Source organism: Prionailurus viverrinus, chromosome B3, assembly GCF_022837055.1.
Source record: "Prionailurus viverrinus isolate Anna chromosome B3, UM_Priviv_1.0, whole genome shotgun sequence".
NCBI classification, from domain to species: Eukaryota; Metazoa; Chordata; class Mammalia; order Carnivora; family Felidae; genus Prionailurus; species Prionailurus viverrinus.
This window is the reverse complement of record NC_062566.1, coordinates 47,446,110-47,470,546: the sequence shown is the minus strand read 5'-3', so window position 1 is coordinate 47,470,546 and position 24,437 is coordinate 47,446,110. Positions and strand designations below refer to the sequence as shown.

General features: G+C 44.4%; 1 protein-coding gene across 3 annotated transcripts in view; it reads right to left on the bottom strand.

Annotated features, from left to right (window-relative positions):
• MYO5C (myosin VC) overlaps nucleotides 1-24,437 on the bottom strand; it is a 104,295-nt gene that overhangs the window by 57,093 nt on the left and 22,765 nt on the right. For 2 of the 3 annotated variants that reach the window (XM_047862143.1, XM_047862144.1), the window contains exons 7-13: nucleotides 23,626-23,707; nucleotides 22,476-22,583; nucleotides 15,592-15,698; nucleotides 11,973-12,238; nucleotides 7,578-7,767; nucleotides 6,193-6,333; nucleotides 4,084-4,209 (exon numbers count right to left, since the gene is read on the bottom strand). In XM_047862143.1, coding sequence (XP_047718099.1) covers nucleotides 4,084-4,209; nucleotides 6,193-6,333; nucleotides 7,578-7,767; nucleotides 11,973-12,238; nucleotides 15,592-15,698; nucleotides 22,476-22,583; nucleotides 23,626-23,707 — 1,020 coding nt within the window. The remainder of the gene's footprint in view (nucleotides 1-4,083; nucleotides 4,210-6,192; nucleotides 6,334-7,577; nucleotides 7,768-11,972; nucleotides 12,239-15,591; nucleotides 15,699-22,475; nucleotides 22,584-23,625; nucleotides 23,708-24,437) is intronic. The other variant, XM_047862145.1, reaches the window with a different exon arrangement.

Below are 24,437 nucleotides of genomic sequence, written 5' to 3'. Positions count from 1 at the left end.
TAAAGAAATGGGCAAAAGACATGAATAGACACTTTTCCAAAGAAGACATCCAGATGGCTAGCAGACATATGAAAAGATGTTCAACATCACTCATCATCAGGGAAATACAAATCAAAACCACAATGAGATACCCCCTTACACCTGTCAGAGTGACTAAAATTAACAATTCAGGAAACACTAGATATAGAGAAAGGGGAACCCTTTTGCACTGCTGGTGGGAATGCAAACTGGTACAGCTATTCTGGAAAACAGTGTGGAGGTTCCTCAAAAAATTAAAAACAGAAGTACCTTACAACCCAGCAACTGCACTACTAGGTATTTATCCAAAGGATATAAAAATGCTGATTGAAAGGGGGCACATGCACCCCAATGTTTATAGCAGTGTTAATGACAATAGTGAAAGTATGGAAAGAGCCTAAATGACCATCAATAGATGAATGTCTAAAGATGTGGTATGTATGTATACATATATACATAAGCACTATAATATTACTCAGTGATCAAAAAGAATGAAATCTTAACCATTTGCAACAACATGGATGGAACTAGAGTGTATTATGCTAAGTGAAATATGTCAGCGAAAGATAAATATCATGTGACTTCACTCATATGTGGAATTTAAGAAATAGGCTGTAAGTGGGATGTTGAAGTCCCCTACTATTATGGTATTATTATCAATGAGTGTCTTTATGTTTGTGATCAACTGGTTTATATAGTTAGGTGCATCATGTTAGGGGCATGAATGTTTATAATTGTTACATCTTCTTGGTGGATAGACCCCTTAATTATGATATAATGCCCTTCTTCATCTCTTGTTACAGTCTTTATTTTAAAATGTAGATTGTGTGATAGAAGTATGGCTACTCTGGCTTTCTTTTGGTGACTATTAGCATGATAGATGGTTCTCCATTCCCTTACTTTCAATCTGAAGGTATCTTTAGGTCTAAAATGGGTCTTGTTTAGGTCTAGATGGATCTTGTTTTCTTATCCATTCTATTTATGCTATGTTTTTTGATTGGAGAGTTTAACCCATTGACATTTAGAGTGAGTACTGAAAGATATGAATTTATTGCCATCGTGCTGCCTGTAGAGTTGGAGTTTCTGGTGGTGTTCTCTGGTCCTTTCTAGTTTTTGTTGCTTTTTTGGTTTTGTTTTGTCTTTTATCCCCTCAGAGAGTCCCCCTTAAAATTTCTTGCAGGCCAGGTTTAGTGGTCACAGACTCCTTTAGTTTTAGTTTGTCTGGGAAACTCTTTATCGCTCCTATTTTGAATGACAGCCTTGCTGGATATATAATTCTTGGCTGCATATTTTTCTGATTCAGCACACTGAATATATCCTGCCACTTCTTTCTGGCCTGCCAAGTTTTTGTGGATAGGTCTGCTGTGAACCTCATCTGTCTTCCCTTATAGGTTAAGGACTTTTTTCCCTTGCTGCTTTCATAATTCTTTCTTTGTCTGTGTATTTTGTGAATTTGACTATATTATGCCTTGTTAATGGTTCGTTTTTGTTGAATTTAGTGGGAGCTCTTTGTGCTTCCTAGATTTTGATGTCTGTGTCTTTCTCCAGGTTAGGAAAGTTTTCTGCTATGATTTGCTCACATAAACCTTCTACCCCTTTTTTCTCTCTCTTCATCTTCTGGGACTCCTACGATTCGGATGTTTTTCTTTTTTAATGAGTCACTGAGTTCTCTAATTTTTTTTTAAATGTTTTTATTTTTGAGAGAGACAGAGTGTGAGCTGGGGAGAGGCAGAGAGAGAGGGAAACACAGAATCTGAAGTGGACTCCAGGTTCTGAGCTGTCAGCACAGAGCCCAACGTGAGGCTTGAACTTGTGAACTGCAAGATCATGACCTGAGCTGAAGTCAGATGCTTAACTGAGCCACTCAGGCAACCCCCTAGCTGTAATTTCTTCCTGCTCTTTCTTTTGGGGTGAATTGCTTCATTTTGTCACTTTGGAAGATGAAAAAGAGTTAATAAAATAAAAAATTAAAATTAAAAAAATTAAAAACACAAAAAATCAAATAAAGGAATCTAGATCCTAGGTGTATTTGGGTCTGGTTGTTGAAAGAAGTTGGATAGAATAGAGAGAAAAGGGAAAGAAAAAGAAGAGAAAAGAAGGATGAAAGTAAGAAAATGTTTAAAAAATTTTAAAAAGCCCCAATAAAACAGAATAAAATGAAATGAAGAAAATAAAATAGAATTTAAAATTTTACAAAAAAATAAAAAATATAGTAAAAAAGTTTTTAAATATTTTTTTAAAAAACAGAAAATAAATTTTTTCTCTTTCTGTATCCAAGAATAAGAAAAGAAACAAAAAAACTCAAATAGATGGACCAGCAAACATAATGAAATTACATCCAGTTTCCTCTAGAAATCAAACTCTGAAGCATTTTATAGTGTGTACACTAAACAGGCAGAGAGACTTCTGGTCATCCTCTAGGGCTTGGTTGGTGCAGTTGGATGGAGCTTGATGTAACAGCTCCGTTCTCTACTAGGTGGCACTGCTTAGTTTACTGGGGTGGATTGGTGTGGCACAGAGCACTTGTATGCAGATGCATGAGAGAGGTGAAAATGGCATCACCCAGCTTCCCAGTCTCTGGCACCAGAACTCTGAGCTCTCACTGACCAGCAATCAAGCACCCCTCCTTTGTCTCTGGCTTCTGTCCACTCCCCACTTCTACACTGTCTGTGTCCAAGCTGTCAGCCTGCCAGATGGCACTTCCCTCCTGAATTATATCTCAATGGGGCTGTGTTACCAAACCCCTCACTTCTAAGAGCCCTGTGGCTTCGACTTGCTCCAACCCTCTGGGGAAGGGTCTTGCTGGGCAACGACCAGGTGCTGGCTTGCTCCCCAGGAATGTTCATGCGGTCATGCTATTGCACAGTTTCAGAGATTGTGGCCAGGTGTCTGCCTGCCCCAGAAAAAGTTCATGGGATAGCACAGCAGCTGAGATTCAGAGATTATGGCAAAACACAACACACAACCAATGCCAGGTTTCACCTCACTCTGGTGTCTTTGTTCCAATACCAGCAAACATGGCTGTTCTCTGGGGTCTGCTGGGACCTTTGCCTGTGGGGACACTACAGCCTCTACCAAATGCCCTCCTAGCAGGGGAACAGCTTCTCCCTGTGTGGTCCACGGAGCCCTTGGACCTCCCTGTCTGCTTCTGGGGATTCGCCCTTCCCATCAGAGCACCACCACATATTGACTCTGCTCTACCTTGTTTCCAGAGTACTAATGGTATTGAAACGCTCTCCTTTCCCTTTCTCCCTTTCTGGTTCAGTCACTTGTGGGTGTTTCCACTCTTTTTCTTTCTCTCCAGCTACTTTTGGGGGAGTGCTTTTCCTGGACTCTCCCCCATTTTCTCAGTCCTCTCTCTGCAAAAACAGCTCCCTACCCTCCACGGCTTCTCTCTTCCCAACTGAACTCTCCGTGCCGTGTACCCGCCAAGTTCTGTGGCTTAAGTTATACAGATTGTTGGGTTAATCCTCACATCAATTTTCTAGGTGTACAAAATGGTTTGGTGCTGATCTAGCAGCATTTCAGTGACGAGAGAAGCCAAGAGCTTCCATGCTGCTCTGCCATCTTGGCCCCTCTCCCACTATATCAATTTTGTCTTTTTATTAAGGTACATTTGTTTCATAAAACATAGATCTATAAAGAAGAAAATAAAGACCACCCAGAAAACACATCTTCAGCCAACCTATGTTACCACTGTAATAAATATAACTGAATAACAAAGGAAAACCTCAAAAAAATATATAGCTTTCATTATAGAAAACAATTATGCTGCCTTGATTTTGACAACTTTATAGAGGAAATAAACTGATAAGAGACTAATGAATTCACAGTAAATCCAAAATCAGAAATGAGGTCCACTAGCACCACATTCATGTTTAAGGCAGTACCGTTGAAACTCATATTTTGCGATAAAAACAAAGACCGTTAAACACACATGCATGTATTCTTCATCACAGCTATATGCCGTGTGACTTGAATCTGATCAGAAAAGTTTCTGGCCTGCCTGCTGCCACCAGGGAACAGCTCCAGCACAGACAGCATTGCTCCAGACTTTCATTGTACCTTATCAGCAAAGTGCTGGATGATAAAGGATGTATTTGACATTCTGGGCTTTTCAAACAAAGCATTCTTGTTGACAAAATTATTGTATAGCTTTTGAAGCCAGTTTTCATCAGTTCCATGTGGTAACTGCAAGACAAAAGCAAACCAAATAGTAAGTAAGACAACTGGAGATGAAAGGTTAAGAAGCACAAAAAAGCACTAATTCTGACAAATCAAGTGAGCTGGAACCCCAGAGTGAGATGATTAGATCTGCAGCTGATTTTTATTATTTTTATTATTTTTAATGTTTATTTATTTATTTTGGGGAGAGAGACAGACAGTGTGTGTGTGTGTGTGTGTGTGTGTAGGGATGGGCAAAGAGAGAGAGGAAGATACAGAATTCAAAGCTGGTTCCAGGCTTGAGCTGTCAGCACAGAGCCTGATGCGGGGCTCAAACTCACCAACTGTGAGACCATGACCTGAGTCAAAATCAGATACTTAACCGACTGAGCCACCCAGGTGCCCCTCCTTTTAATTTTTTTAATTTTTTAAAATTATTTTATTGATTATTTATTTTTTATTTTATTTATTTTTTAAATGCTTATTTATTTACTTTGAGTGAGAGAGAAAGAGAGGGAAGGAGAACATGAGTGGGGGAGGGGAAGAGAGAGGAGAGAGAGAATCCCAAGCAGGCCCCACACTGTCAGCAGAGCCAGATGTGGGGCACGATGCCATGAACCATGAGAGGAACATGAGCCGAAATCAAGAGTCAGACGCCTAACTGACTGAGCCACCCCAGGTGCCCCTATGGTTCCTTTTTATAAAGCAACTCTAGGCATACATCTGTCCTTGATCTTAACAATCTTTAGGGTGCCATTTAAACAGATATATCCATGTCCCTTTAGACAAACAAAATGTTATAAACTAGAAGGAAATGGACCTATAATGACTCAAGAATGAAGAAATTTATTTTTACAAATTTGGCAGTATTCCTATTACTTCTTCTCAGAGAAGTCTAAAGGTTCAGGGGACAAATAGCATGGGTTCCATTACATGAATGTGACTTTTATTCTCCATTGAATGGGGAAAGACTGGCACCTAAATATAGTCCTCCCCACTTTGCCCAATCTCAGAAAAATAGATTTTCTTTTGTTTTACTGCTTAACTAATAACTACCTACTGAAACAAAGCTTAGTTGCAAAACTTGTTCTTGATGCTGGTGATTTGCAAGTGATCAATTATATTCAATCCACACTTAGTGAAGTTAATATCCCATTGTGCCCAAACAACTCCTGCATGCTTCTTCATGACATTGGTCACCTAGGGAATGTCTGTGTAGAGTAGGTACAAGTATTTCCTGGAGGCTACGTTGACCTATGCACCCTACCCTCATTAGATCATTCCGGAATGCTTTGACCTGATGCCAGCCCTTTAATCTTCTGTCACTGTGGTACCAGATAGGATAATTCATGAGTAAAACCATGGAATCAACAATTCTGGGGAGAAAATGCCAGTAACTCTTCAATAGTATGTTTTTTTTTTTTTTTGGTAGAAATAAATCTCTGGAGAGGAAACTAAATCTATGTTTAAGCATCATAATACAATCTTTAAACCAAAAACAAAATACTGCCCTGGGGATTATTTGTCCCTGAGGTCCCATGAGGAACATTGCTAGGCTGCCCCACTGTTAAGTTGCTCCTCCCAGAAGGACATAACAACAGTAGAGCGCTTCTTTCAAATTATATGATGTTGATTTTTCAGCTACACCTCCAAATGGATGACTCACAAGAATGAGGAAACTAAAGAAAACTCAATTCTTGTTAGTCATTAACAAGTGGCATGAAGTCACCTGCCATTTTCCGGTCCATTCTACATACCCCTAGGTGCTCAAAGGGTTCCCCCTTGCTGGACATGGCCTGAGAGGTTGTGCGTGTTACCCAATGGTGGGCTACACATGCTGAGGGCGAGGCTCACCCGGCCCTCTGCTGTTCCTGCTACGGACTCCTGTCCCAGCATTAATACTCAACCAAATGGGTAACACATCTGAAATTTAAATGTATATTTAAAAATCCATTTTGTAATATTCTCATTTGTTACCACTTGGAAGTTGAAAAAAAAAAAATAAGTTACCAAGCATTCTTCATCCAGTAGCTCCAAAATGCCCATTTTTGCTTCAATCAAGTCAATAACTGGTTGGTTGTCATAAAAATCTATCAGAGTCCAAGGGATATCTTCCTTCATATATTCTTCTTGTTCAAGTTTAAAGACATGCTGGAAATCCAGAAGTTAATAGAGAAAATAAAACAAAACATTAAAGTGTGCTTCCAAAGTCTAGGACATAAGCCTCTGGAAAATACAGACACCCGACTGGTTTGCAGTATTTAAGGAAGACCCTGAGGTACAGGCAGCCCTCCTTATCCATGATCAATGTTGTCAAGTTCCTAACGTGAGTCTAGCCGTCATCCTCCCACCTGGTCTGAGTGGAACCCCACATGCTGTTTACCCAACACCCAGCATACTCAGGGTGGTCCTGCAACCCCTCCCTGCTCATAGCACTACTGGTATCCAAGAAAGAGGCAGCCTCTCTGGCCGGTGGAAGCCAGCCTGCTCGCAAATGCTGGCTGTGGGGCCAGTGTGAGAAGCCAACAACATGGAGAGCTTTGTTCACTCCTTGTTCAGGCCCTAAAGGTATCAGGGAGGCTTCCCAGAGGACAGGCTCATCCTGGCTACACGTGGGGGGAGGGGAGGGGCAGTGAGGAGAAGAAGCCCAATTGGAAGCTGAGAAACAAATGACTCTCAGACCAGAGACAGCACAGTAGTGAGGGGACTAAGGGGAATGCAAAGAATGGTGGGGTGACTTCAAGTGAGCTACGTAGCATATCTACCTGGAATAAACCTTACTTGTAGTTATTAAATGTTAAACTTCCAGGGAATCCTTGAGAAAATACAAATTTGCAAGGGGATGAAATTCAACAGTATACATGGATTTATTCCAAAGTGAGGAAAAGGAAAGAAAAGAAACATTTAATGAGTATGAGTCAGTGTTAGGTCTTCTCCTTACAACATTACACAGGCAGAGACTACTGACCCAGTTTTAAAAAAGAGGAAACTGAGGCTCTGAGCCCAAGGTCCCAAAGGAAGAATGTGAGAGAGCTGAGATTCAAACCATCTCAGCTCTCAGGACAGGAGCAGGTGGGTTACAGCACCGAGAGGGGCAGGTGCAAGGATGAAGAGGCTTGCAGGGCCGTGGAAACTAAATTATTCAGTCTAGCTGCACAGAGGGTCTGTGAGCAAGCACGGGAGGCGATGAACTGAAGCTGAGCAGCTGGCCAGGGGCCTAGAAAAACAGGAAAGGGATGGGCAAGTATGATTTCAAGATATGGCCACAAGGTGGTGCAGTGACCCAGCGTGTGGCTCCTTCACTACTCTGGAGAGGTGAGGAGAGAGAGGCTCTTTGGCTCGCATGCAGGGTTGAGAAGTAGGCAGAAAAGAAAGAAGGCAGAAAAGTCACCTACCAGGTTAAACTGCTGTTGCAGCTTCTCATTAGCGTAATTGATGCAAAACTGTTCAAAGCTGTTCACATCAAAGGTTTCAAAACTGAAATATGGTTTAAACAAGTTAAAACATTTCTTGAAGGGCACACACATTTGTTTATAGCTCAGTATTTTTTGATGAACTTCACAGTTTAGAAGTTTGCTATGTTTTCTGCAAATTAAAAATTTTTTTTTCAACTTTTTTATTTATTTTTGGGACAGAGAGAGACAGAGCATGAGCAGGGGAGGGGCAGAGAGAGAGGGAGACACAGAATCGGAAACAGGCTCCAGGCTCTGAGCGATCAGCCCAGAGCCTGATGCGGGGCTTGAACTCACAGACCGTGAGATCGTGACCTGGCTGAAGTCAGACGCTTAACCGACTGCGCCACCCAGGCACCCTTCTGCAAATTTTAAATATGCCTCACAACTTTTGGTTTTAATATCCTGGCAGGTTACAAATCATCTTTTTCCAAGCTGCCTCTCCAAGGAATCTGGTGTGTACAAGGCACCAACCCTGAAGCAGGCCTTCCAGAAGGCTGGTCACAAGAGGATGCATCATTTGATTCACACAACAGCACTGACACCCAATTATCTTCTCTTTGTCGATGAGGAAATGGGACTCTGAGAGATTAAGAAAGGTGCCTGAGGTCACGCAGCGACTATGAGCCTCCCTGACTACAAGGCCCATGCTTTCAGGTCAAAGGCAATGCTGTTTCCTGTTCGCTCACTCTTTGTTGCACAGCTGCCTCCTCAAGGACTGGCTTCATAGTTCTTGGAGGACAAGGGTGAGGTCATTCGATGGCCCACAGCCCAGCAGACCCCATCGGGTCTACTTTTAGACTTTAAATACTTATCTCTGGAGTTGCAAGCTCAAGACTGGAGAGGAGGCAGGCGGTGACAGAAACAGGGAGCGGGCTGGAGACAGCACTACAGTGAGCCTTACCGCAGGCTACCACAAGCAGGCTGTCCTGCGGCGGCAGCTGCAACTCCGTTCCATCTGCCGTGACCATGATTAACGCAGGTCTGAATGCCAGACGGCTCGACTCACAAGAGAAGCTGAAAATCTGGACTCACATGTAAATTCTCTCACCCTGTAAGCGGTGATGTGGGCTGGACAAAACACAGCACCGACTTTTGCCTCCCAGCCAGGTGAACGCTTCTGCCAGGAGCGCTCCTGCACTGCAGGTATGAGGGTCAGGGCCTATGACCTCACTTAACCCTAACAATGCCCCATGTGCAGGACCAGCCAGACCCACCATTACACCTGACGGCCAGAGGCCAAAGCAGCGAGTAGTGCCAGACATGCAATTTGACCCCAGCTCTTAGTGCCTCCAAAGCCTTGGTTCTTAATTGCTTTAATTCTGAGTGGTTCCTGCCAACTCCAACCACAGGTTCCCTGGGAACCTCACTTGACTGAGCTAGTTTGGCTCAGGTTAGAATTCCAGGGTAGGTTGAGGGCCTGGATTGCACTCTGGACAGCTTCAGGGTGATCAGAGCAGGAGCAGAACCCACACAGCTCTTGATGATCCCATTCCACATATACCCTCAGAAGCCCAGGGCCGGTCTGGAAACGGTGGACAGACCAGCGCTAGGCCAGGGGGAGAGTCCAAAGGGCCTTGTTATGCTCCTCAGCCCATAGCCAGGGCCAAAAGCAAGGCTTTCTAGAGCAGGGATGGAATATCAAATATTATTATTTTCCTGCCCTCTCCCTGCCTACTCCCTCTCCCCAAAATGGGCCCTCAGATCTAAAGTTCAAAAGCCATGGGAAGACCAAAATCTATGACTTAAAATGCCAGAAGCACATCAGCTACAACATTTCACATTTAAATGATGCTTATGGTTCTTAAGGCGACTTCACAATTTCTTCCATTTGGTCTTCAGAATAACCCTATGAGAGAGGTCCCATCTTACAGATGCAGAAACTGAGGTTTAGAGAGGTCTTGGACTCTCTCAGGGCCACACAACTGGTTTGCTGCCATGCTTGCTCCCAGGGTTCTGCCTCCTAGCCCCAGGCCCTTCCCACTCTGGATCCAGAGCACATAGACCAACCCCAGCATATAGCTCCAGACCCCAGCCCGACTGGCTGGGGAACCACAAGTCTTCATGTTGTTCTGAGCAGACACCTCCAGACTCACAGCTTTTCAGCGCTGCTAACTTTTACTTTGGGGCTGCTGTATTTCCAGGTGGAATTGAGCCCCGTTCCCTCAAAGGCTGCATGGTGTGCATGAGCAAGGGCTGATCCACGTGAGCTTACCAGATGGAGAAAGTAGTGAAAGGATCCGCCCCAGGCGGCAGCACTGTTACTTAGAGAAGAGCTTATTCCTTTCTTTTTTTCTTTTTCTTCTTCTTTTTTTTTTTTTTTTTAGAAGGCACTGTTAATTCATGGATGGCGGCAAGTACGCTTTTAGAATTTCTGAAGAGGAACTTAATTTTTAAATTTTAATTTAAAGTATACTCTAACAAGTTCTTATAAATTTATAGTTACTCCTGTCTCTAATTTGCTCACTGAACCAAAACTTCAAATTCCTTATGCTAGTGGTCTTCGTGGATCTGCTGCCTGCCAGCCATTCTCCTCCACACCGAGGTTCGTACTCAGCTGCCCTCCTCCCCCCACCCCCAAACCTCCAGCACATCCATCTGCTCATTTGCTTATTCCCATCACAAGAACCCTCTCAATCTCTAATTACCTGCCTGCCTCTTCCACTAAGATTAAATCCCAAGAGGACAAGGGCCATGTCCCTATTCCATTCACCAATCACACACGTGATTGTGCTGGATAAATGGAATAATATACCCTAAAGGACTATTTATTTTTAACACATTAAAAAACACAGAAGAGAGATTACTGTAACAATCATGTATTTACACCACAATGAAAGAGACCATTGTTAAATAAGACTATTAGTTTTTAAAAGCCTACTTAGGTTGAGGCACCTGGGTGGCTTAGATGGTAAAGCATCTGACTCTTGATTTTGGCTCAGGTCATGATCTTTCAGTTTGTGAGACTGAGCCTTAAGTTGGTCTCTGCCCTGACAGCACAGAGCCTGCTTGGGATTCTCTCCCTCCCTCTCTCTGCCCCTCCCCTACCCCTTTCCCTATCTCAAATAAAAAACATTAAAAAAAAAAAAAACCACTTTAAAAGTCTACTTAGATTTTTACTGGCTGCTCAAATCCTCTTTTTAGAACAAGACAAGGTAAATCATTTATTAGACCATCCCAGTGATGTATCAGTATTTTAGAACTGTTGACACATGCTATTAATTGGGAGTCACATGCATTAACTCAGAATCTAAATTAAACAAAGTAACTCCCTTGAGGCATTGTCTCACATTAAACTATGGGAAAGCGGTTTCTCTGTACCTGGGTAAAAGTTCAACAGCATCATGGCCCATCTGCTTCCTCCCTTCTCCAGCAGGCCGGGGTAGGGGTGCCTAGAGCCGGGCTCTCCTCTTTGTATGGGAAAGAGAGGTTGGGCTGCTTCTCACAGGGTGTGGGGGAACACTCCCCAAGCCAGGTGGGATACTCTGTGATGCCTCAAATGGAATAATCTGCCCCTTCCCACACGGAGAAACCAGGATTGGTCCTGGGAGGGGTGAGGCATTGGGTATTTAAGGCCAGGTGTTGACAAACAGAAGCCTGAGTTCCACCAACCCTCAGAGCCTACTCCCACGCTGGTCTGTCCTCACTTACTCACACTCTGGGGACTCTGTGGGCATCTGGAGCATGTGTTTGGCCTGGGATTTAGAAAAGGAAGACTGGGCAAAGAGGAGGAAAAGCGCCTCCAGTGTGGTGGGAACTTGGTCCCCAACAGTATTAGAAGAGCTGGAGAAGGGCTGGGGTCTGACAACAGAAGAGGATTCTGGTGTGAGAAGCTGGCTGGTCAAAAGCCTGGGTTTGGGTCGACCTAGGACCCTGTGAACATGAGCAAGGTCCAGAACGTCTGGGAATGTCATTTTGCCCCTTTGAAATGGGAAAGGTGTGTCAGGGCTCCACATCTCAGACATGAGCAGGAATTTCACACAGCACTGGGCTCTCCCACCAACAGAGCAACCGCGAACACATTTCTGAGTCTAAGCCTTGGTTGTTTCCTTTCTGTTTGAAAAGTGAGAAAGCACATGAAAACCATCCAGCACAGCAGCTAGCATATGGTGAGCTCTTGATGTCAGCCATTATTAATTCAGCACTGATTTAATACACTCTACATAAAACACACTGGAGCCCAGGGGACCATACTTAACATTCATACATGCAAACAGAGAGAAGACCACCTTTCTGATCATGTGAAACACAAAAAAGGAACGAGAACAAAATGATCTAAAAATAATGAGCATTTGACATTTAAATGACAAAAGACAGGCTCACAGAAGAGAATCTTACCCATAAATGTCCAAAACACCAATAAAAGTGTGCTGCTTGCCTGAAAACTGCAACGCTTGGTTAATTCTGTCCACAATGAAGTTGAACAGGTGAGCGTAGATCTTTTTGGCCAGTGCATCCCTGGCATTGACAGCTTGGGGCCTGGTCATGGGTTTTACCACCGTCTCAGAGGTTGTAATGATTTTCCGATTGCATAGCCACTGACCAAATTTGCTACTCTCCAGGCCAAGGAGCTCACAAAACACCTCCAGGTGAGTGTCATCCTCCTTCAAAAACAAGCACAAACCCCATCAGGGCCATCTGGCCATCCAACCCAGCTCCAGCCCACCCAGCAGGGGCCCCTCGGCCTCCATCTGGGCCTATGTGAGAGACAAGGATGAACTGGCGTGAGAATCACCAGGCCTCATGAGACAGAGGCAAGCCTGGGAGGAAGGCAGGAGAGGCCACAGCAGCATGGGGCCTGCACATGGCCTTGGCAGTCCTGGGCTGCATCCCACCTGGATTTTCATTCTGGCCAAAGAATGTCAGGGGTGAGTAAGGCCACGAAGGCAATCCTCCCCTTTCTGTGCATGTGGACACAGCCTCAAGGTCCCTCTCTTTCCTTTGCAAGATGCCAGGGCCACCTGCCATTGCACGTTCACTCACTCTGTCCCTCCCTGTGTGCTCGGGTTTTGCATGGGAGGTCTTAGTCCTAAGGTACCTAGATGTCATCGTCAGAGCACCCGGTGGGGTCCCTTCACAGAGCTGGCTTCTCAGCTGACAGGGTGAATGTGTCAAAGACTTTTCCTGGACACACAAAGTAAATCTTGCTTCTCTCCCAGCTGGGGCATGAGAGCTGCCCCATTGGTCAGCAGACAAGGAAAGGTCTGTTTCTGTTTGTCCTCAACCAGCATGGACAAGGAGTCCTTGTCACTTGGCAAGGAGGTGTGAACCCTGTGACTGAGCAGTATCATTCCTCTCTGGCAAGGGAACTTCTGAGGCAGGCTAATCTGTAGAATCATCACAGGCAATCAGAAAACCATGTGGTTGTACTTAAAAAGCATCAGATTACAGTGGAGCATAGAACCTAAAAAGTCCCAGTACCTCCTTACTGTCCACCCACACCCCTTCTGACCAACATTCCAGGAACACAAAGCTTTTACTCGGGCACCTGACCTCTTCAGTGTGTAGCAGACTGCTAGAGTCATGGGTCTTCTTCCTTCCAAGAAGGAACTAAACCATCTGAGTCAAAAACATTCAGCTACAGGTCCTGCCACAGGGGGAAGGAAAGGGGCAACAATTCTTAAAAAGGTGACTTCATCTAGATTGTATTTGCCTGATATTTCAAGTTTCTGATGCAAACAAATGGTATGTATATTCCAAAGATAGGACCAATAATTATAGAACTCTAATTTGCTATGAAGATTCTACATCTCTGGGCACCTGGGTGGCTCAGTCAGTTAAGCATCCAACTCTTGGTTTCAGCTCAGGTCATGATCTCACAGTTTTGTGAGTTTGAGCCCCACATCAGGCTCAGCACTGGCAGTGTGAAGCCTGCTTGGGATTCTCTCTCTCTTCCTCTCTCTCTGCCCCTCCCCTACTCATGCTGTTTCTGTCTCTCTCAAAATAAGTAAGTAAAATTTCAATAAAGGAGATTATACATCTTTTTCGAGGACTTTGTCTCCTTAGATTGATAAACAAAGGATTTTTAGTCTAGTGGTTTTAACTCTTCCTCCAAAATACTACCTTCATAACAAACTTCATGGGACAGAGTTCAATGCAAGGGCAATTGTTGGGTGGAAATCACACCTTTAGTCTAAGGAGTTTGAAAAGAACGCGTGCAGAAGCCCATTCCACGGAGGTACATGGGAAGGTACAGAGGGAGAAAGAACACCCACCACATGCACAAGAGGCTCCTACCCAGGCCTACTATCCCCTCTCCCAGAAGCTCCCAGTCTCATGTGAACTGACTAACCCAATGAGGGCTGGACACTGGTGGGATGGGAGGGGCACTTAGTGTGAGAGCTTGAGGAGAGGGAGGAAAATTACTTCCTGGTCAAAGGACAACAGAACTGAGGCACTGAGCCAAAAACTACATGCTCCATCCACTCTGTTTGGTTCTCTTCTGCCCTAAACTTCAGGTACCAGAGAGCCAAGAAATTACCAGTGTACTGTCACCATGAGTCTTTCGGAGAACATGAAAATGGACATTGTTAGATCATGAACTGAATGCTTCCTCCAAAAATTCATATTTTGAAGCCCTAACCTCCAGTGTGACAGTATTTGGAGTAGGGCCCGTGGGAGGGGACTGTGTTTAGATGAGGTCATAAGGGTGGGACCCCATGATGGAATCAGTACCCTTCTAAGAAGAAGAAGAGACCAGAGCTCTCTCTCTCTCTCTCCCTCTTTCTGCTGTGAGGACACCGCAAACAGGAGGCTATCTGCAAGCCAGGAAGAGAGCCATCATCAGGAGCTCAACCATGCTGGCATCCCGATCTCAGACTTTCAGGACTATGAGAAAACCACTTCCTGTTGTTGAAGCCATCTAGCCTATGCTGTTTTGTTATGGTGATGGCAGCTGACAAGATAGACGTGTATATACATGCCAAGCTTTAAAGGTCAAGAGACTGCACATTTCATAGAAACATTTTTCACTATATGTTATTTTCTTCTTGATGTGGATATTAACGAGCATAACCAAATACATGCCGCTACCAAGGATCACTTCTCATAATTTTGTCGAAGAGACACACATATAAACTAACTTTGTGTTTGGTAAGTAAAGAAACCTGTCACAAAACTTCTATGGAATATATTTCCAGAGAGAAAGCCAGCACCATTGGTGCTTAGTGCAGGCAAGTGTTGGGAGGCAGGAGGCATCCTTTCTGCTTAACATATCCAGCTCCCTCAGGGCCCTACGTGACTTGTACCCTCTCTTCCCACACACACATTTTCTGGCCTCATGTACCTTTTACTCATTCCTCTTTGGATATATTGACTTGATCTTTTTTTTTTTTTTTTTTTTTTTTTACTATTTTTCAAACACCTCCTGCCTGAGGGCCTCTGCGCCTGCTGTTCCCTCTACTTTTGAATGTTCTTCCCCCAATACAGGCACAACTCACCTTCTCAGCTTCAGGCCTCTGCCCACCACCACCATATCAGCAAGGCTTTCTCTGAATGCTCTACACAAAGACATACAGCCCCTCTGTACCCCCTACTCTGCTTCAGTTTCCTTTTTAATAGCCACCACCAGCTGCCAGAGCCCATAATTACTTATTGTGTCTCCTCCCCTCCACTTCCCCTAGAGCATAAGCCCCATGAAGGGCTTCCTGTCTTGCTTTGTTTGCTGCTGTTTCTCCAGAGCCTACAGCAGAGCTTGGCACATAGAAGGAACTTGGTAAAAATTTACTGAATAAAGGAAAACACATAGAGAATGCCTTTCCCCCTCCTCTACTGTTGCAAGAGGAAGAAGTTTTACTCTTTAAAAGCCACCCCTGGAAATCCTTGCTTTCTTCTCCTGAAACCAGGTCTCCCCGGTGGGCCCATTGTGCCCGGTGCTGAGATGCAGAAGCAGGGTAACACAAGACTCTCTACTCATGACTCTTTGAACACAGGAAGGTGAAACAAAGCAGCGGCTTACACTAACTGAGGATCTCTCGTTGCCCACCGCTGTGATCTGCACGTTACCCAGATGGAGGATGGCTGCTAGGATCTTAAAAACATCCATCTGAAAATCTTCCTTGAAACCTGAAAAAAAATTTCCAAATTAGGGTTACTGCCTTTCTTCTCTTACTTCACACTAGTAAGATAAGCACCTGAATTCTTTCAAGACACTCTAGTGCCATCAGTGCCAAGATCTGAACTTGAAATGACACAGATGTGAATTCTGCAGCCCTCTAGGTTTCCCCTTTTGGCAATGCTGCTAGAAGTTCAACACAAAAAGTAATATGCAAGTAACCACTTCATGTCAGTTTCCTGAGAGAATCAGCTCTCATTTATTCGACGTGATATGCTTCCTTTATTTTCATTGTGTTTCTTTTTTTTCTTTCTTTCTTTCTTTTTTTTTTTTTTTGGTTCACAAGCTCCTTGAATTCTTCTTGTGGTGGGTGCTGGATGGATTCCATCTGCCTCTGCAGCCTCAGGGGGCTGAACCATCTGGCTGAAGGCAATGGGCTCTCATGCCCTCTGGCCTCTGGTTGGGTGTGACCAGCGAGGACTGCTGGCAGGAGATCAGAGATCAGGAGGAGAGAGGTACTAGATAGGTCATCCCTGTTTCTCTCCCTGCAAAGTTGCCTCAGGCTCTCAGTGTTGCCAACTGACAGGTCATCGCTCCTGGTCTGGTGATGACTTCCCCCAACCCTACTTTCTGGCTCCAGTGACACTGCTGTGCCCAAATGGGAAAGAGCAGTGAACAGCTCTGCTCCTGACCCTGGCTACTTGCTGCCCCTTATAGCTCCCATAGATCTGTCCGCACCTTTGTAGTTGGTCCCTTCATAGATAAACCCTCCTTCTTTTATCTTAATTTATGTGGACCCTGTATTTCCCACTGGGACCCTGACTGCTGTAGGTAGCATATAAATTACGAATATATAACATACTCAGTCACCTTAGGTCATTAGCACATTTCCTGGAGCCAAAAATAAACCTAGCCAGCTACTAGGGAGGATTTTGTGTCCAATGTCTGCAAATCACGATAGAGAACCTGCCAGTTGCGAGCAGGGCTTTGCTAGGTCAGGACTCCAGGGCGGGAGTAGGGTGGGGGGTGGGGGTAGGCACCAGGTGGTGCATCAAGGAGCTTGGAGATACTCTAAGGGGGGGGGGGCAGGCTCATTCATGTCGATATCCATGCTCCCTGGTCTGCGTGGGAATGGCAGGTGTTGTCATCACCTGTGACTCCCCCCACTCCCTCCAAGCAAAAAACAGCAGGTCCTAAATGCTGAGTAAGAGTGGCCACAGCCACCCTCTGCTTCTCCCTTGAGGACACCTGCACTATTTCAATAGCAGCTAGGTCATGTTCTTAAATAATTTCAGAACCTACACAGTCTTCCCTACTTCAAAGATTAAACAAAACCAAAGGTGCAAAAGATTTCAAACCAAAAATATGTGGAAGGCTCCAGCTCAGCCTGAGTCTAGGCATTGTTGCTGCCTTCTGTTTGGACTTAATGCTTCCACTAGAAAGACAGATGCGTCTAACAGAAATAAACCCCCCCCCCCGCCCCCGCCCCGCCCCAGGCCACTACCATGATAAGCGTCACGTCAGTGAGGAGGAAAAGCAACTAAAAACACACCATCTGGGGATCTTCATTTTGGCATTCCCCACTCACTGTGTGATCCATAACTAAATCATTTCACTATTCCACGTCTTCCAGAATCCACGAAAGTGAACTAACTCCAAAGCGAGGATGTGAAGGAGAGGACTTAAGACCTCAGTGAAGGAATTCTCTTTAGTGAGGCAAGGTCATGTAAAAGTGTGGCTGGCCTGAGTGAGACTTCAGTGAGAAGGACAACAGGCAAGGATCTTGAGCCTGAGGTCCAGGCCAAGTCTGACTCTTTCCAGGGTATTCATTCTGTCAGAGAGTAAACGGTCAGGCAAGGATAAAAGAGTTAATTGAGATCAGAAGAACAAAGGAAAGGAGCTTTTGGTCAAAGTACATCCCCTTCTGCTTCATCGGGACATAAATCCATGACAAGCTAAGGTGTCTCAGGAGCAGAACTGGAAGGAACTCTGTGCCAGACCCTGTCTCCAGTACTTTCCATGTATCATCTCATCTAATGCTTACAACAACTATATGAAGTGAGCACCATCATGGTTCCCATTTTATAGAGGGGGAAACTAAGACAAAGAAGGGTTAGGACACGCTGGGCATCCAAGCAGTTTAAGGCCAGCGACCATTGCAATATGTGAAAAGACCCGTGGAGTTCGTGAAGCCATCCTAGCTACATCCCTTTGTGGACCCTAAACACAAAGGACCCTGACAACCCCATGCCAAGCAAAGAAGTTTGAGCAGACTTCAGAGACCCATGTATGGGATGTGTTGTGAAATGTATGCGCATATTGAACTTAGATGACCTCACTGCTAATTTCTCCATACTAGCTTCATAACTAACCACAGCAATGGACAAATCAACCAAGTACTTATTTAGCAATTACATTTTTAAAAAGGGTGGTCTGACCAAAGGTGCTATAAACCTACATACAATTCAGGTTAGGCGGTCTACCCTTGAGGAGATCTCCATCTAAAAAAGAGAACACTCAGGGCACCTGGGTGGCTCAGTCGGTTAAGCGTCTGACTTCGGCTCAGGTCACGATCTCACTGTCCATGGGTTCGAGCCCCGCGTCGGGCTCTGTGCTGACTGCTCAGAGCCTGGAGCCTGTTTCAGATTCTGTGTCTCCCTCTCTCTCTGACCCTCCCCCGTTCATGCTCTGTCTCTCTTTGTCTCAAAAATAAATAAATGTTAAAAAAAATTTTTTTTTAAATAAAAAAGAGAACACTGAGACCCAAACAAGAGAACACAGCAGTGAGACAAGCAGTATCAACAAGGCACACACATTGTTAGAAGTACTGCTGTTTAGAACTTTCCGAGGTGATGGAAATGTTCTGTATTTGTGCTGTCCAATAGGGTAGCTATTAGTCACATGTGCTTAGGAGCACTTGAAACATGCCTAATACAACTGAGAAACTGAACTTTTAAGGTTATTTCATTTCATATTTTTTTAATGTTTATTTATTTTCGAGAGAGAGAGAGAGACAGAGTGTGAGCAGGAGAAGGGCAGAGAGAGGGAGACACAGTATCTGAAGCTGGCTCCAGGCTTTGAATTGTCGGCACAGACAAGTCCAGACATGGGACTCGAACTCATGAACTATGAGATGATGACCCGAGCTGAAGTTGGATACTTAACAGACTGAGCCACCCATGTGCCCCGAAGGTTATTTCATTTTAATTTAAATGAAATGAAAACAGTCACTTGTGGCTGATGGCTACTGTGTTGGATGGCAAAGGTTTAGAGACCCTGAAATCAACATGCAGAATAAGGTATTTGGTTGGGGGGTCGGTCACAGGATGATGGCAAGCTCAAAGTTACAGTGAGGTCATCTGGTTCCACTCCACAACAGTAAATGGACCTCTGCCGTCTGCTCAAACTTCTTTGCCTGGCACGCAGTCATCAGGGAACTTCCTTGGTGAGACACACAGGGGCGAAGCTAAGATAGCTTCATGAAGTCCATCCATGAATCTTTGTATACTTTAAGAAAACTCTAAGGAATCCATCAACTATGCTCACTCTACCATCTAGGACAAAGGGCAGCAAATGTTTTCTTGTTAGGCTTTGCAGGCTGTATAGTCTATCACAATTCTGCCACCACAGCATGGAAACAGCCATAGACCATATTTAAACAAATGAGTGTGTCTATGTTCCAATAAAACTTTATTTACAAAAACAGACAGCAATCTGCTGACCTCTGGCCTAGGACATTTTTTAGTGATTCATGCAGTGAAGTCATGCTTTCATTAAATATATACTGATCTTGGGGCGCCTGGGTGGCGCAGTCGGTTAAGCGTCCGACTTCAGCCAGGTCACGATCTCGCGGTCCGTGAGTTCGAGCCCCGCGTCGGGCTCTGGGCTGATGGCTCGGAGCCTGGAGCCTGTTTCCGATTCTGTGTCTCCCTCTCTCTCTGACCCTCCCCCGTTCATGCTCTGTCTCTCTCTGTCCCAAAAATAAATAAACATTGAAAAAAAAAATTAAAAAAAGAAAAAAATATATATATACTGATCTTGCATACTGATATAGCATGCCATAGTTCATAAACCACTTTAGACATAATCTCTTAATCCTCACAGCATCTCTAACAGCTACTGGGATGGGTGGGGGTGGGTGGGTGGTTGCTACTCTCCAAAGATGGCCCCCAGTGCATCATCTTCCCAGTGTTCATGTACGGTGCAGTTCTCTCACCATGAGTTATGAGTCTGAGCTGGCCCTGTGACTCACTTTTAACCATTAGCACATGGCATTAGTGATGCTGCTTTACTTCTGAGGCTGGTTCATAAAGTCTTACAGATGTCGCCAAGCCTACTGTAACCAGCTCTGGGAGAAGCTAGCCACAACGTGCACAGTTCATTTACCCTGGGACCAGCGTGCTGTGAGGAAGTTCCTGTGGAGAGAGAGAGATGCCCGCCCAGGCCCCAGTACTTCTAACCATTCCAGCTGATAGGAGAAAGAAGGCTTCAGAAGATCAGGCCCCTACCACCAGCACAGAATAGTCCCCAAATGAGAAGTATCCAGGTGAGCCCAGTCACCCCAGAATCACGAAACATAATAATAATGTGTCATATTAGGCCACTAAGATTTGGGGAAAAAGCAATTGGTAATTGGAACAACTGAATATTCTCAGTGCTATCTCAGTAATCAAATGGGGAAACTGATGCCCAGAAAAAAGTAAGTGATCTATGCAAGGCCACAGACCCATCTTATGACACGTGAAAAAAATCGGAGCAAATACATGATGATAGATAATTTACTACTAAATTATGAGGTCTAACGGCCAAGGCACAGCTGATCAAAGGAGACATTCACTGGGCTAGCATCTTTAAGTCACAGGCTTGGTAGAGAGTAAACAGGTGCAGAGTCCATCACATTCCTGGCATTCTGCCCACCACACCAGTAACAGGCTGAGAGGGCTCCCTGGAAGGTCAGGGGAAGACGGCCCCAACCTCCTTCCACCCCACCCACTTCTGACACCGGGCAGCCTACACCATTAACAGCCATGAGAGGCAGTAGATTGTTTTACTCTATCTCCCCACAAGACTTTGGGGGCTTTGTCAAGACACCCACGCCAGGTGTGTAAGGCTGGGTGGAACAAGGTGAGGCAAGCTGGGTGCCAGGGGCTGACCCGACATTTGTGTCACCCTGAGAATGAGTACCTGAGTGCCTCCTTCAAGTCTGTGCTCTAGTCGCCTCTCCTTCCTCACCCTAGTCCTGGACCTGATAGTGTGGATATTTGTGAAAACCATCTGATTTGTGTGAGGCAGTGAAAAAAAAAATTGCTGCTGCTGGTCTCCAATGATCAGGGAAGGTTTCATGGAGAAGGGGGTATTTTGCTCAAAGGATGGCTAGGGCTTGGACAATAGCAAACAGAGATTGAGGGCAGGCTGTAATATTTAGCAAGCACTGGCTACATGCTCAGCCTGGTGTCAGGGACTTTCAAGTACATTTCCTTACCAGTTATCACGAGAGCCCTGTGGGTAAGGAATATGGCCATTCTACAGATCAGGAAATTGAGTCTCAGAAAGGGCAACCCCTTTAGAGTCCTGCCAACTAGATTTCAAGTCATGTTTATTTGACCCCAAAGCCTACTCTATTTCTCTTGTATCATTTTGCTGTGAGGTGAAACATTATAGAGCTGGGAAGGAGTGTCGCAAGGGTAGAGGTGGGAAGGAGGACAGGGCATGTGGACCAAGGTCCCACAGGGGCCGTGCCAGAGTGAGGCCACCTGATCCCTCCTTATACACGGTGTTCTCTCTCAATGGAGCACATTATAAAAAGATGAAATTATGACTATAATTATCTTAAGAAAATGTTTATCAGTACCCAAAGTGTTTATCTTATTATACGATACTTAAACTTCCCTTCTCCTTAATGCATTTGGAAGAGGCAAAATCAGATCGTTAATTGTGCTTAGGAAACCAACCAGTTTTCATTCACCATTATCCAAATCTTGCCTATTTTTCTGATACATTTAACCTGGAACTCTTTGCCTTTTACATTTAAATATAGTCAACCAAGCCACAATAATGAAAACAAACTGGTAAAACAAATACTCTCTGTGAGATGTAAAAATGGCCTGTCGTCTCAAACCACAGATCGGAAGCTTTGACTGGCAGGTAGGTGTTAAAGTCTACACTGATACACTATGAGAAAGTGAATGACAATTTTTATTATCAATGTCATTTGATAGACACTTTCCAAATGTGAGCTCCATGTGGGAAAGGCAAAGTGGAGAAAGACCAAGCAACCCAAGATCTTGTTTTCTATATAAAAATGTTATAAGACTTCTCCATTCCCCTGTGGTAAAACGGGGGAAATGCCCCATCCACCTCATAAAGTGCTTGTAAACTAAACAAGCTAATACAGGTAACAAAGTGCTTAGGATGGTGCATGGCACTCGGTAAGTTCCATGTAAGCATCTGCTATTTTATCAGGCCAAACAGAGGCAACATGACCCTCCAGACCTGATTTACCAGTCTTCTCCGAAGTCAGCCCAGAGGAGCTTTGGGGCAGCCACGGGAGCACAGCCCATGTTTCTCACCTGCAAATCAGCGAGCCTGAGGGCTAACGAGTTGATTTCTAGATCTTTTAAGGTTAAAGCATTGTCTTGAATGCTTAGCCTCCAAATATATTCTGACTGGCTCATCCCAAGATTAGAATTTATTAGGACTCTTTAAACACATGCACCCTGGACATCCCTGTCTTTCCTTTTTTTTAAAAGAGAAAATGGCCACACCTTGTTCAGGACACTTCAACTTACCCAGCAGTGTGAAGGTCTTCTGAGTCTCTACCATGTCTGCTCTGTCATTCACACCCTCAATGACAGTACTGCCTCCCATTCTTGTGTAATTAAATTCCTCTGCACTCCCTGAAATCAAAAGATTGTTAATGTCTGTGACACATACATTTGTACATATGTGTTTATCAGAAGCAAGGCAGGAAGCTCACACGTAATGCGCTGTGGTAAGCACCTAACACACAGGAATCCATTTATTCCTTAGAATTCTACGTTACAGACACAGAAGCCAAGGCTCCGAAAAGTGAAGCAGGGCAAGAATTTAAACACGGGCATGACTACAAAGCTCATGGTGTTTGTTCCTGTATATAACCATTTTATACAGCTTTACTGGGGTTTATTGAACACAGAATAAACTCTACATGTTTAAGATGTGTAATTTGATGAGTTTTGATACAGTATACCTTGACAAAATCATCACCACAATCAAGAGGATAACCATATGCACACCTAATATTTGAATAGTAGGTGACTGTGACCCTTCAGAAGGCTCTTCCACATTTGCTACTCACATTCTGTGACAGGCATAGGTATTATCTTTATGTGAGATGTGAAGAAATTTACTGGACAATTCTATCTACCAATATAGCACAGACAACCAAGAGAGGAGAGCTGTGACAGCACAGGAGTCCACTGTTTGTGCTAAAGGACAAAGAGTTCTGCTGTCCCTGCAGCATAATTAGTCAGAACTATAAATAATAATGACCTTGAGTCATCAAGGAAGCTCAAATTATGACAGAGGTACTCCGTCTCAGAAGACAAGGAAATATGTCTTACATGTTGGAAAAACGGGTACCCAAGGAAGTTCAGGTAAAGAAAAGCATAGGGGTTTACAGTACCAAGTCCCAGTGGTCAGGAGGCCTTATTCAGGTAGTTCTGGCTGCATGATCATGAACACCCATGAGCTTTGAAAAAATCCCTGGAGTTGAAGGTCTCCACCCTGCCCCTCCATGTATCTCCTTAGTTAGATGCATCAGTTCCACCCCTAAACCCAAGGATTTATGTCTTGGAACAGAATATTTCTTTAAGTGATACTACTCTAAGAAGAAATCAACCTAGAATTTAATCCCCTACATAAAAGGGACAGATACTTCCATACATCACCACCACGTACCCAATTTAAGATGTTTAAATTCCGACTGCTGCGCAGATGCACAGAGCTGGTAAAAAATGTGGTAATTTCGTTCATTTTCTGACTGTAAAATAAAGAAAAATCCTGAAGTTATGACAACCCTTTACAGTAAAAACATGAGGTTTTCAGGGAATGGGTCTTAGATGGCTAACGTGGACTGACAATTCTGCTCTCACAGACACCAACACTTACATGGGTTTCTTCTCTGGTTGATAAGTCTGTGAGCAACTTGCTGCCCTCTGCTGGCTCACTGGCAGAGGGAGAGCTGCTGGCTCATGATTGCCTTCCAGACAAGGACCCCAGAGAAAATGCTAGTAAATGAAAACACTCTGCGAAGTGAGAATAATGTAATTTGTACTAGGTGAAATTTTTGTTTTGAGAGAGAGAGAGAGAGAGAGAGAGAGAGAGAGAGAGAAAGAAAGAGCTAGCAGCGGGCAGGGGCAGAGAGAGAGAGGGAGAGAGAGACAATCCCAAGCAGGCTCCATGCTCAGCCTGATGCAGGGCTCGATCCCATGACCCTGGGGTTATGACCTGAGCTGAAATCAAGAGTCAGATGCCCAACAGACTGAGCCACCCAGGTGCCCCTGAACTAGTTGAAAATTTTAAGAAACATCCTGTGATATAAGGCTTACTGTTACTCTCCTGGGCCAAAACTAGGAGAATTTTCTCCACTTTACTGACAGAAGGCTCTTTCTCCTAAGTCCCCACCCCCCACCCACTAGCTGTAAGCCCATTCCCTTCCTGACAGAAAAGCCAGTCTAACATCTTTGTCTATTTCAAGCAGTTTGTGTTCT